At 41.4% G+C, this 13,695-nt stretch overlaps 2 protein-coding genes across 2 annotated transcripts; one reads left to right on the top strand and one right to left on the bottom strand.

The window, feature by feature from the left end:
- Positions 1 to 512: 512 nt before the first annotated feature.
- On the top strand, positions 513 to 4,589 carry LOC104932102 (growth hormone-regulated TBC protein 1-A). Its single transcript, XM_019255751.2, has 8 exons — positions 513 to 782; positions 1,253 to 1,398; positions 1,483 to 1,641; positions 1,843 to 1,967; positions 2,266 to 2,362; positions 3,403 to 3,575; positions 3,664 to 3,849; positions 4,065 to 4,589. The coding sequence occupies exons 1-8, from the start codon at positions 724 to 726 to the stop codon at positions 4,164 to 4,166; spliced, it is 1,047 nt and encodes a 348-aa protein (XP_019111296.1). The 5' UTR covers positions 513 to 723; the 3' UTR covers positions 4,167 to 4,589.
- Positions 4,590 to 6,557: 1,968 nt separating this feature from the next.
- lamp1b (lysosomal associated membrane protein 1b) lies at positions 6,558 to 12,492 on the bottom strand. Its single transcript, XM_010747240.3, has 6 exons — positions 12,185 to 12,492; positions 10,220 to 10,410; positions 10,010 to 10,138; positions 9,835 to 9,901; positions 8,652 to 8,819; positions 6,558 to 8,576 (listed from the first exon to the last, which is right to left on the bottom strand). The coding sequence occupies exons 1-6, from the start codon at positions 12,243 to 12,245 to the stop codon at positions 8,437 to 8,439; spliced, it is 756 nt and encodes a 251-aa protein (XP_010745542.2). The 5' UTR covers positions 12,246 to 12,492; the 3' UTR covers positions 6,558 to 8,436.
- Positions 12,493 to 13,695: the final 1,203 nt, after the last annotated feature.

The raw sequence follows: 13,695 nt of genomic DNA, 5'->3' as shown, positions 1-13,695 counted from the left end.
CGAAGCCTCTTGAGATCGGTTTCAACACTGAGACCGATCTCGAGTACTACAACACTGGTGAGAGTGACCCAAAACAGTAAAATGGTGGGCTGCAAAACCAAAACAATGAGCACAAAGGTGCTGAACCGGTTCCGTATTGATATAAAAACATTGATTACTGATACATTTAAATGAAAATGATAAAAGAGAGTCATCCTTCTTTCTTTATGATGATATCGAGACTCCTGGCAGGGTGGAGTCAGATCATCATCTAGATCATGTAGGGAGATTTACATAAATTATGTTTAAACAAATAAAAGAATTTACTGCGTACTATAAAAGTTGAGACGGTGTCAGACTCATGACTGCTGTTTCTAAAATCCATCTGCAGGAGGTTAGGGGACCTTTATTTTGGTAAAAATGTGAAATTACTGCTGTAAAACAGTAAAATAACAAACACAAAGGGAACACACAAGCAGCCATTACTGCTTCTCTTCCTCTGATTGTTTTGCATGCAAATAAAGTACGTACCTGTGTGGATGTTACCTGGGTGTTACTTAAACTGGCCCCTCCTCTCAGTGAACACACTGTAAGGTGAGGCGTTTGAAACTCAGACCGCTTTTGTTATTTACCTTGACAGCACTCTAACCCTCTTCTCCCAAGTGACACAAATGAAATAACCCTGCTCGGTGCCGGTCGTTTAAAGCCTCGGTGGACTTCTGAACCTGAAGCACCTGACGCGCGATGGAAGGGGAAATGGCAGGAAATGTTCCTCAACCTTTAAATGACAATGGCAACGAGAGGTGAGCTTCATGTTGATGTGTGTTCCCTCTGACCTCATGTGCTGTCTCTCTTTTACCTGTGTTTGTTTTATGTCTGTATATATTGTTTCCTCCTTCCTGAGTACCAGCTTCTGTCCTCGACAGCTCGTTGGATTTGCACTTAAAGTTATATTTTACAGTTGCTATCAGGTCAAGTTTGGTAAAATATCACAGCTCAGAGTTGTTTTTGGGGAAATTAAAATATTTCCAGAGGTTGTTTTTAGCTTGAATTTTTCCCCTTGCTTCTAACCCCACCTGAAGGTAATTCAAAACGTACTAATCATGCAGCTGAGGCATTTGATCCCCCCGCTACAGAAACTCTACCCAGTGGAGGCTGTTGTAGTGTCTGTCATCAGGGAATAGGAGAGAGAAAGAAGGGTGGGGGAGAAAAGTGACCCAGCTGTCAGTCCCTTTCTTCACTTTGTGCTCTGTCATTCATTTCGTACATGCAGGATCGACCCCTATGGCTTCGAGAGACGCCACGATTTTGAATCCTACAAGGAGATGATGAACGAGTACGTGGCCGTCCTCAACAGAAGGTCGATGAGATGGTCCAAGCTCCTGCAAGAGAAACCGCACATGGAGAAGAACTTGACAGGTACAAACACACACATTAAAAAACACACTGTTTTGTTTTGGTGCTGGTTATCTGATGTAATCAGTCAAATTTTTGTCTTGGAAGTGAAAAGGTATGTGCGTAAAGGTGTGCCTAACGAACACCGTGCCAGGATCTGGATGGCAGCTAGTGGCGCGCAGGAACAACTGGAGGGCAACCCGGGTTATTACCAGTCTCTGCTGGCCATGGAGCACGACGCCAAGCTGAAGGAGACCATCCACATAGGTGAGATGATGAGGCCTTTCCACAGGAGGCATTTTGATATGTCACAGTTGGAAAAGCAGCGGTGTAAAAGTTTCCTTCGGCTGCTTCAGTTTCAGGCCTGTTGACTCACTGTCACGCTGTCATGGCTTACTGGGTCGCTTGAACAGAAGCGAGTCCTCACAAGTGTTATTAGTAACATATCGTTTATCTTTTTTCTGGCAGACATGCACAGGACCTTTCCCGACAACGTCCTCTTCAAGAGCAAAGCAGAACCGAGCCTGCAGAGGGCTCTGTACAACGTGCTGCTGGCGTACGGACACCATAACAAGGCGGTGGGGTACTGCCAGGTGAAGAAGACTTAACCTAACGTCTGTTTACTTTAAGAACAGGTTTAGCAAGCTCCTTTTTCCACAAATGTGCGCTTTCCGTGACGAATCCCTGTTAGCTTTTTGTACAGCAAGTCTAATTTCACACAGCCTCTGGCTCTTTAAACTAATTAAGCCAAAGAAGTCAATTTACTACATGTAAAAAAAAATCTGTTTTCCCTAGACATGCAAGCATGTCATCACAACTTCATCTTTAATTGAGCTTTTGGAGATATATCATTGCTGTGGCTCACACACACGTCACCTGTGTTTGTTCCAGGGCATGAACTTCATTGCAGGATACCTCATCATCATCACCAAAGATGAAGAGAAATCATTCTGGCTGATGGACGCGTTGTTGAGCAGAATGCTCCCAGGTAGATTTTTGGAATGGAGTGGAATGTTATTTGTGACACCTTAGTTAGTACTTTGAGAAGTTAAAGTGTCGGCCGTGAAAAAGGTCTGTGCACAAAGCCACACAGGTGTTTTCAGTTACTCTGCTCAGGTTAAAGTCGGACATGGCTGTGCCAGAAATTACCTGAGGCCACCAAAGTTGATCTATCAGTAAAATCGATAAAGGTTGGGTGAGTTTCTCAGGCCTCACACCTGCAACAAAACTAATCTCTATAAACAGATGTCAGCAAAAAAAAAAACTTTATTTGGTACATATGGAACATTTAATGCAGTGTGCTTTAAATAAACTATACGTGTGTCGATTACAAATGTTAAAATACAGAATTGAAAAAAAGATATGGATATAAAAAGTACTTCATTAATTTTTACTCTGTTATTTCTGTAAAACAGACCAGATGCAGTTCTGGTTATAGACTCTAGAGGGCCACATTGGACACAATTAAATCATTTAAAAATAAACAACATAAGTAACGATTTGACAAAGACGTTGACTCCTCTTGTACGTAGCCATGTAATAATAAGAAGAATAATGTACAGCAGGTGAGTCGTTATTTTAAAATAAACCACTTCACAGTGATTCGAGATGCATCACTCTGTCAGCAGCGATTATTTGTTGATGCATAATGTATATTTTCTGTTTATAAGTGGAAGAAAGACAAAATCTTTGTGTTTAGCAAAGAAAGAAAAAATACTGTTTCAGCTGTTTTCATTATTTGCAGTTGAAATGTGACATCAGCAACAATTAAAATATTTGTAATAGTGACTATATAGAATTGTGCATCATCAGTATAACATATAAATATATAAAATTAATAGTGCCTCCTCATGATGACCCTTGGTGGGATTATAAAGGACTGAAGAGTAGTGGACCAGCATCGGAGCCTTGTGGAACTTCACTAACTTCTTCGACTAACTGAAGCTTTAACCTTAGAAACAAAACCAGTCCCCAGTTTCAAAGTCAAGCCAAGTGTCACAAAACACATCTACTTTGTGAATATTGTAGACTACTACAGCCCGGCCATGATGGGTCTGAAGACTGACCAGGAGGTTCTTGGGGAGCTGGTGAAGGCTAAAGCTCCTGCGGTGGGACAGCTCATGGACCAGTATCCTGGCATATGGACACTGGTGGTGTCACGCTGGTTCATCTGCCTCTACATTGACATACTCCCAATTGAGGTGCGACGATGTTTGAGTTTAACGTCAGAGACAGACGATGAATCCAAGGACGATGTTGAAGCATTTCTCTTGTCTCTTGTCCTTGCAGACGGTTCTTCGGGTCTGGGATTGTCTTTTCTACGAAGGCTCCAAGGTTCTTTTCCGTGTCGCTCTGACTCTCGTCATTCACCACCAGCCAGAGATCCTGAGAGCTCGCTCTTTGCCTGACGTGTGCGAGTGCTTCAAACAAATCACCTGCGGAGCTTTCACTCTGGACTGCCACACCTTCATGCAGGTGCGAGCAGAAACGTCAAGTCAGAGAAACAAATGGGGATAATGTTGGATAACTTTTGTTTTTAGAATCTAATCAGTTTGATTAACTATTCCCGGTAAACCCTCGCAAAAAGACAGTCTCCAGTGTGTAGGATTTAGCAGCATCTACCATTGTAGCTACTGATTGCAGCCACCTCGCCTCACCCTCTCCTTCCTTTTTTCTTTATGTCTTTACAGAAGATCTTTGCCGAACCCGGGAGCCTGTCGATGACGACTATCGATAAACTCAGAGAGAAATGCAGACAACGAGTACTCGAGGAAGAATCCGGACGGCCATAAAGTTTCCAACTTTCCCCCCTCAGCCTTCATTCAGTCAAACAAAGTAACTCTGGACAATCAGCTCTCTCCAGACGGACGTACTGATGGTTGCTTCTGTTATAAGTTAAGATATTACACTCGTCTTTTTGCTCATGTCCTGCAGGACGTTTCTTGAAGATCATCACACCTGACGCTTTTTAAAAAGTCTGTCATGTTTTTAATCACTTGCACTTAAAGTCTTGTTATTTTGCTGCATGGTATGGAAGTGAGGGTCTACACTGTAAATACTGTTTAATCTGTCATCTGTAATCATGCATTTCTCTTTATGGAGTAAAGTTATATGTTTATAATTTGGTGTGTCCTAGTTTACAGGACCTCGTCTTCACTTTTTACTGTCAAGAAATGATTTTAAAAAAGACATCCCAGTGCCCAATATGAAAGGAGCTGGATCAAAACAGTCTACCAGAGTAGAAAACACAGAGATCCACACATCGTCTTTAAATGGTTGTTATTGCTAGTTCAGTTTCTGAGCCTTGTGCTCAGCACACTTTTTATTGTTAACAGAAACCTAACACTGCACTGGATCTTTTTCCTGATTTAGCTGACCTCAAAAATGCCTCTGCCAAACAAAGGTAAGGAGAAGTGGTGTTACATGATCTGTCAGTCTGAACAACAGTTTATTCAGCAGCTCCGAAGCCGTGGCTGCACATTTTAGGACCGCTGAGTCACAGAGAAATCCACTGAACTAAAACCGTGTCTCAAACGACAAAAAGCTCGTTAAGATCTGCTGTTCCAGATGGAGAACAGAGGGTTTGTTTAAGAGACAGGTGTTCATATGCGTGACGTCACCCACAAGTTTCTGAAGAGCCGTTTTGAAGCTCAGTGCCGCCATCTTTGTAGTTCTGCTTCTTTCACCTCCTGACTAATCTTAGTATCAGCAAAGACGTGGACCTGAGGCAGGTCGAATGAAGCCTGGTTGCTCAAACAAACCATCTATAACGACACCTACCTGTCAGTCAAAGCGTCCGCGCTCTTAATCCTGCATAACTTTAAGCCTTAATATAATGTGAACAGGTGAGTTGTATATAAATTCACCCTCAGTACAGTTGTCATGAACGGGGAAATTAGCTACAGAGACCAGGGACTTATGGAGACTGACTCACTTCTGGAGCCAGCCCCAAGTGGACGTTTGAGGAACTGCAGTTTTTGTCACTTCCACATTGGCTTCACTTGGTATTTGCATTTTGAATTACATTTTTAAAGATTTGAAAATTCAAAAACACGCTCATGTGCTCAGCTGCTAGGTGTAACTGCAAACAGTCTGCATCCGTGGACAGATGAGACAACAGACGTGTCGACCTCTCCCAGACTCAAAGAAAAGAAACCGTGCACGGCCGCGTTGTCTGAAGTCTTTTTGTCTGGTTTCAGTCATTTGCATCTCTTTGTAGTCATTCTGTGTCTCATCGTGACCGTCTGTGTGTTCGCTTTGTGTCTAATTTTAGTCCCGTTGATCTTCAGTCGTCATCATCACGTCTCATTTAAATCATTTTATGATGATACCTGCATTAACAAGCCAACTTTCCTATCACCTTCTGGCTCTGGTAGACAGGCCTGATGTAGATACACTACTCAAAAAGTTCATGCTGCACTGATACATCATTAAAGTAGAAGCGTGCAATCATCTCATGATTCATCTCAAACAATTTATTGCAAGAAAAGTCAGATGTCAGTAATTCATCCTGTATCCTTGAGCATCGATTACAGCTTGACGACGACGTTTCACACTGTTCACAAGTCGACTTATTCCAACCTGCTGATGACGCTCTGCTCTGAGTACATAATGTTTGAAGCCTCACACTGACCAGATACTGTTAAACAACTGTTAGGCGGCGTCTCAGTCTCATGATGTCAAAATGTAAACAGCACGATGAAACAGACTGTCGGTCGATTCAGGGATCAGACACTCGTTAGAGAACAGCATGTGAAATGTTGAACAGTTGGACATTCAAATGTTTAGAGAAGCTCAAATTAAAGTTCACCTGTAAAGGTTAAGAGTGCATTTCATCTGAAAGCCGAATAACATAACACACTTCTTGTAATCGGCTCAATGTGCCGGGTGACTGGCTTAACAGTTGGCGTGAAGACGTCCTGCAACCACAGTAAACTGAAGAGAGAGAAAACTAGGTCAGGTAGGTGTCGTACTTTGTGTCCAGACTCCTTCAAAAACCTGCATGACCGACAAGCAACGTAATCAAAACTCAAAGTGTGGTTTAACTGTTCGCAAACATTTATTCAGATTCTTTGCACAGTGTTGTAACCTGCACGTCTGCGCAGTCCAAACAAACAAGAGCCAAGCAGGAACAGGTTTGACTGCTGATGTATGAAGACAAAACACGGACGGAGTCCAACAGCTTTTTGTTCATTCACTTTTATTGACCTCTCCTTTAGAAAACAGTTCAAACAACTCCATTAAAACCTTATTAAATCACTACATGGGTACTTAGATGAGGGAAGACAAACAAAGTAACATAAAAAAAAAAAACACTTTCCTACAACATCGATGCATATTTATGGTAGTGACAGTACATGAAGGCTTTGTGAGACGCAGAAAATGTCCCCGACGTGACGGCACACAGTGTCAGTGAGTGAGTACATCTTGTCGCGGTATTGGCTTTACTTTAAATCCCATCTATGTTACAGCTGGGAAGGCACTGATGAACACTGACCAGAGCGTTTTTTGGCCACTTTAAATCATTAACGCGGGGGCTGTAGTGCAACTTTGTTTTTTTTCTTTCCCTTTCAGAAACCAAAAGTGGACCCGTAAGACAAAACAAAAAGTACCCAGTGGACTAAAACAACGACATAATTACGTTCTGACGGCGATGTCCTGAGCTTAGTTCATCCACCAAAACCAACAGTTCTGTTTAGTGTATGTACAATGTAACAGCAGAATCCAAAAAAAAGAAGTGGGTACCATCACTTGAAGGAATAATTCGACACTTTGGGAAACTCCAGATGAGATTAATAACACTCGTGTCTGTACGGCGAGTGTAAAAACACAGACACGAGACAGGTTAGGTTAGTGTAAAGAGTGTAAACGGGGAAACGACTAGCCTGGCACATCACTAAAGCTCACTTAGATAGACCACATATCTGGTTTGTTTAAAAAGGTCCAGTGTGTAAGATTTAAGAGTATGTATTTGCACAAATTAAATATAATAATAATTAGCATGTTTTGATCACTTGAAAATAAGAATTCTTGCATTTTCGTTGCCTTAAAATGAGCCCCAGTAGGCTCAGGGCAGACAAATCAAACGCTGATCTAGAAATGACCTGTAAATTTCACAGCCAGAGTTTTTACTACATGCTTGGAAGAAGGAGAAAGAGAGAAGCAGGTGAGTATTCAGTCGGTTGCAATCTGCTACTTCGCCACTAGGTGGCACTAAATCCCACACACTGGACCTTTAATCTGTACAAAAAGTGTATAAACACTTTCTTTGCGCTAAAACACATTTTTTTTCCCCCCACACACACAACATGTCTGACTATTTCTTTAAATGAAAAACAAAACACAAACGGTCTAAGAAAGCCTCCGTACGAAGCGAGCTGAGAACTTTTTGAGTCATAGACGGAAATAACGTCGTTCCAGTGGATGAAATGAATCCCTACATGCACCTTAAACTACTAACATGTTACTGTGTTTGCTTGTTTTTCTTTTAGTATGATCCCTAAAATCTGCACATTAACACTAAACGCAGAGACGCGATTAAAAAAAAAAGTCAGATCTTTTAGTCTGAAGTGGATTAAACAGCCTGAAATATTCCCTTTATAATAACAAACCTCACGGAGGGCGAGACCACTAAGGCCGCCCCCAGAAACAGATAAACAAGAAGGAAACCACAGCAGCAATTCCCCTCGAATCCCACGATAATCCCTCAACGTTCCTTTTCACAGAAATCATAAATAGTACGATACAATTTGAGGACCCTCCGATCGACATCCAGCCCCTGCTTTACGTACCGGTGCTGAGCTTTTCCTCATTTTCGTTGCAATCTCCAAACAAAGTCTCCCTTTTCTTTTTGCTTTTTAAACGAGAGCGGGTCAGTTCAGAAAGAGCATGTCAACCTTCACCATGTGATAATGACTAGTGTTACTAATGAGGGCAAAGAACAGCATACACAGAGGCAGGGAGATGGAGGATGGAGGGATAGAGGCGGGCAGGGTGGCGGCGGCGGCGGGGTGGGGAGTGTTAAGTCTCATAAAACAAGTGGTTAATCTCAAAGAGGTGACCTCAGATGGTCTGATAACCAGCGTGGCTCCTCTTCCTGCCAATGAGGTAAGCCAGGAGCACGATGAGGACGAGGCCCGCCAGAGCTGCTCCGACGATGATGGGGATCAACATGTCGTCTTCGTCCAGCTGGCACTCCTCAGCTGAGAGAGAGAGATGACAAATTAGAGCGAGAAGCAGATTTATTTGATCACATTCGACCGGACCGAAGAGTTTACCTGCTCCAAACTGATCTCCCGTGACGTTGAAGGGCTGCACCTGAACCTGGAAGATGTTGATGGACAAATCCGGAGCCACGTTCAGAGTTTGCTCCTCGCGGCACATGTACGAGTATCCCAGGGTGCCTCGCAAGTAGTCCAGGCTGCTGTTAACGGCCGAGACGGGCTCTGCATCAGAGGACAGAGGACGGAGACAAGGACATGACGTGAGACAGGCGAGGAGGGAAAGTTGTTTACACTCAAAGACAGCTGTTCCTCTCTTTAGGAAGACTACAGATCAATGCTGAAGTGAGGACGAGGATGCAGAACCGGATCTAAAGACGGTACAAACCACGAGTACCGTCTGGTATCATGAGGAACGTCAGATCTCTCCCCAATAAGATGGAGGAGCTACACCAGGCTACAGATGGAGTATGGAGACGTGGCTGGATGAACTCGCTGAGGACAGACAGCAAGAAAACGTCCGTGGACCACAGGCCGGAGTCAGAACCGGGTCGCTGTGTGGGGAGTCCACTCTACCAAGAAGCCAACACCTGTTTATTTATGATTTCTGATCCACCGTGTGGATCAGAAAGCCACTGGAACAAGTGAATTCCTCCGGTGTGGATTAAATATTTCAACTCTTGAAACTAAAAGTTGATTCACTGATATGATTTTGATGAAACTACATTTGGATAGTTCGTCTACAGATTAAGTTTAATCGCAACTGTTTCACGCCGTCTGCAGATTACGGCGTCCGTGAGAACTCAACACACTGCGACTGAAGAAAACACTTTGTCTTCACCCACCATCACCGTTTTCTCATGTTTGTCTGAAGGGAGTGAGATGACTCAGTGAAACTGACTTGACTAGATTTACAAAGCCCGACATGGCATTTCACTTCCCCTCGGGCTATGTTGGCAATCCTCGCCGCCGAGCCCTGAACGCTCAGACACAGCCTCAACAAAAAAATATTTCATAACCCCGGGATTTATTGCAGGGCTTCAGTATTAGATTACATCATCAGAGTAGATTTTTAAGCACCTCGGTGTAAAGACAGACAGGTGGAGAGGTTATAGAGTTACACAACACACATCTGTTTATATTTATTCTCCATTATTTCAGTGAGTTTCAGTTGAGGTGCCAACCTTTCCCCCCCTCATTTTAAGCAAACAAAAAACTGACGAGGATCAAGTGCACTCACCTTTCATGTCCGGCCAGGCTGCTGACAGACTCACCTCGCTCAGGTGGTACTTACTGGACGTAGTATTCTGCAGAAAAACAACAGAAAACACCAGAAGTCACGACGCCGCAGGAAAAACAGGCTCACCTCGAGCTGCGGCTGCCATCTAGTGGCTGATTCAGGGAGAACAACTTACCAGAGAGAAGACGAAGGTGAGGTTGGACTTCTCTACGTCCGTTGTGAGCTGCAGGGTGGCGTTGGTGGCGTGACAGGATCCAGAGCTCTTAGTGAAATTGGGCTTGAGGTTCATGACACCGTGCACAGTCTGAAAACCAACGATTAAAAAACGTTTAACATCTCAAACCGGCTCGTGCGTCTGGATTTTTTTCTGGAGTGTTTGCGTTACCTTGTTCTGGGAGACGGAGCTGAAGGTGACATTGAGCTGGATGCCCATGGATGCCATTAAACAGGTACCCTTGGTGTTGTTGACGAAGTAGTTGATTTTTTCGGGTCTGCCGGGATCCTTGTGCGGTGAGGCGGTGGCATGGGCGGTCGTAGGCGGGGCGACGGTAGCGAAACCCTGGTGCAGGACGGCAGCTGCAAACAAGAGGACGCACAGTTATGCATCAAATGTGTAAACATCTGATAATATATATTATTAAAGATTAACTTCAACTTTTTTGTGGCTCAAACATCCATGTTTAGTCACATTATCAGTTCCTCTTTAAACTTCTCACATCTGGTTTCATCTGTGTGAGGCCCCAAAGAGGTCAGGCCGTCGATATTTAACAAAAAAAGAAGCAAAGATCAGAAAAAAGTCCAAAAACTAAAAGTAATCAGAGTAATCTTTAATGCTCCACTCTCCTTAATGCATCAACCCAATGAAGAAAGTCAGATTTATTCATTAGTCTGCATCTATTTCAGTTTTAAAGCACATCACAGTGGAATACAATTAATATTCAAGTATAATTTCGAGGTACTTGTACTCCAGTATTTCCATTTTAAGCAGCTTTACAGGCTCCTGCTTCTACTTTACTACAGTTTAGAGGAACAAATCATAGTTTTTACACGGCTATATAGATTTTTAGACTTTACACCCTAAACTGTTTATTCGAGCTAAATCTTTTCAAAACTGATACTGAAACTAACAACACTCAGCTCGTCTGGTCATTCAGAAACCATTTACTGAGTAACATTAGTCAGCATTTAAACACCCAACCCTGCTTAATGTATCACAAGATGAAGCAAGTCAGATTTATTCTATTATTTATTCGTCTGTATCCATTTCCCATCACAATGGAATACAGCTTCAATGAGGGAGACAGGGTAGATGTATTTTTACTGTATAATTTCGAGGTACTTGTACTCGTACTATTCAATTTTAAGCAGCTTTACAGGCTCTACTTCTACTCTACTACAATTTAGAGGAACATGTTATAGTTTCTACACTGCTATGTAGATTTTTAGAAGACTTTAAATGTCCATTTATTGGAGATATGTTGAATTTATTTATCATTTATTTGTCTGTGTCCATTTCTGTTTTAAAGAACATCACAATAAATATAAATTCAATGATGGACAAAGAGTAGATGTCATTTTTAAGATGTTTAATGACTAATTAAGTATATGTATGCTGAATCAGACACAAAATACTATTTAAAGTTGTATTTTTAAGTATTTAAACGTCAGTTTGAGGATCTTTAAACACACCAAATTAAAGTGTAGTGACCTCACGGCTGTATTTAATAACATAACCTGAGTTTTGTGTATTTTTACTGTATAATTTCAAGGTACTTGTACTATTCAATTTTAAGCAGCTCTATAGGCTCTACTTCTACTCTACTACAATTTAGAGGAACATATTATAGTTTCTACACTGCTATGTAGATTTTTAGAAGACTTTAAATGTCCATTTATTGGAAATATGTTAAATTTATTTATCATTTATTTGTCTGTGTCCATTTCTGTTTTAAAGCACATCACAATGAAAGAGTAGATGTTTTTTTAAAGATGTTTAATGACTAATTAGGTATTTGTATGCAGAATCAGACACAAAATACTGTTTAAAGTTGTATTTTTAAGTATTTAAATTAAAGTCAAATTAAAGTGTAGTGACCTCACGGCTGTATTTAATAACATAACCTGAGTTTTGTTCATTTTTTATTAAATTTTAACTTTAAATCAGGACAAAGGATGAATGAGGCCGACCCAGAATCACCCGGCTGACCCGCCGTGTGCAGGCCGAGCAGACTCACCTCTCTCCCGGCTGCAGTCATGACGAACACCCGGCGTTAGCCGGAGCCGGAGCCGGTCATACTAGTTTTACCTGTCGGTGTTTTTGCGTCTCCAGGTGAGTTGAATCAACACTCACCTATGATCAGCTGGAGCGTTACTCCGAGGCACCATGACTGGACACCGCCGGCCTGCGTCATGTTTCTCTGCGGGCTGTGGTCGACCGTGCACGGGGGAGAAATCACGGCGGACCGGGGGCAGCGAGCGGAGGCTGACGTCACAACACCGAACAGCTGACTGGCTCTGCTCAGCTGTTTGGACTCGATCCGTGCCGGGCCGTGCTAACTGTGACGGTCACTTAGCTCGCCTAGTTTAAAACACTTCAACACTTCAACAACCACCGACAACAACCGACACCGACACTACCTCCGCTGCTGCTGCTACTGCGCTGACATCACGGTCATGTGACTTAAGAAACACCCAGAAAGTCACGTGACAACCGACAACACGCTTTGTTCCCGTCGAAAAATTAATTATTAATAATTAATTATAAATAACCAACACTGACATGTACTGATGCAAGTATGTTTACTCAAGTACTGTATTTAAGTAAATAAATACTTTAGAGATCCTCAAAATAAATAAATACTTCTAGTACCTCGAAATTATTCTTAAATACAGTAAAAATACACAAAACTCAGGTTATGTTATTAAATACAGCTGTGAGGTCATTACACTTTAATTTGGTGTGTTTAAAGATCCTCAAACTGACGTTTAAATACTTAAAAATACAACTTTAAATAGTATTTTGTGTCTGATTCAGCATACATATACTTAATTAGTCATTAAACATCTTAAAAATGACATCTACTCTTTGTCCCTCTTTGAATTTATATTTATTGTGATGTGCTTTAAAACAGAAATGGACACAGACAAATAAATGATAAATAAATTCAACATATCTCCAATAAATGGACATTTAAAGTCTTCTAAAAATCTACATAGCAGTGTAGAAACTATAACATGTTCCTCTAAATTGTAGTAGAGTAGAAGTAGAGCCTGTAAAGCTGCTTAAAATTGAATAGTACGAGTACAAGTACCTCGAAATTATACATAACTCAGGTTATGTTATTAAATACAGCTGTGAGGTCATTACACTTTAATTTGGTGTGTTTAGAGATCCTCAAACTGACGTTTAAATACTTAAAATACAACTTTAAACAGTATTTTGTGTCTGATTCTGCATAGAAATACTTAATTGGTCATTAAACATCATAAAAAATGACATCTACTCTTTCATTGTGATGTGCTTTAGAACAGAAATAGACACAGACAAATAAATGATAAATAAATTCAACATATCTCCAATAAATAGACGTTTTAAGATGTTTTTTTCATTGTAAAGTCTTCAAAAAATCTACATAGCAGTGTAGAAACTATAACATGTTCCTCTAAATTGTAGTAGAGTAAAAGTAGAGCCTGTAAAGCTGCTTAAAATTGAATAGTACAAGTACAAGTACCTTGAAATTATACAGTAAAAATACACAAAACTCAGGTTATGTTATTAAATACAGCTGTGAGGTCATTACACTTTAATTTGGTGTGTTTAAAGATCCTCAAACTGACATTTCAATACTTAAAAATACAACT

Source organism: Larimichthys crocea, chromosome XVIII, assembly GCF_000972845.2.
Source record: "Larimichthys crocea isolate SSNF chromosome XVIII, L_crocea_2.0, whole genome shotgun sequence".
Lineage (NCBI taxonomy): Eukaryota > Metazoa > Chordata > Actinopteri > Sciaenidae > Larimichthys > Larimichthys crocea.
This window is presented reverse-complemented; position numbering and strand designations above follow the sequence as displayed.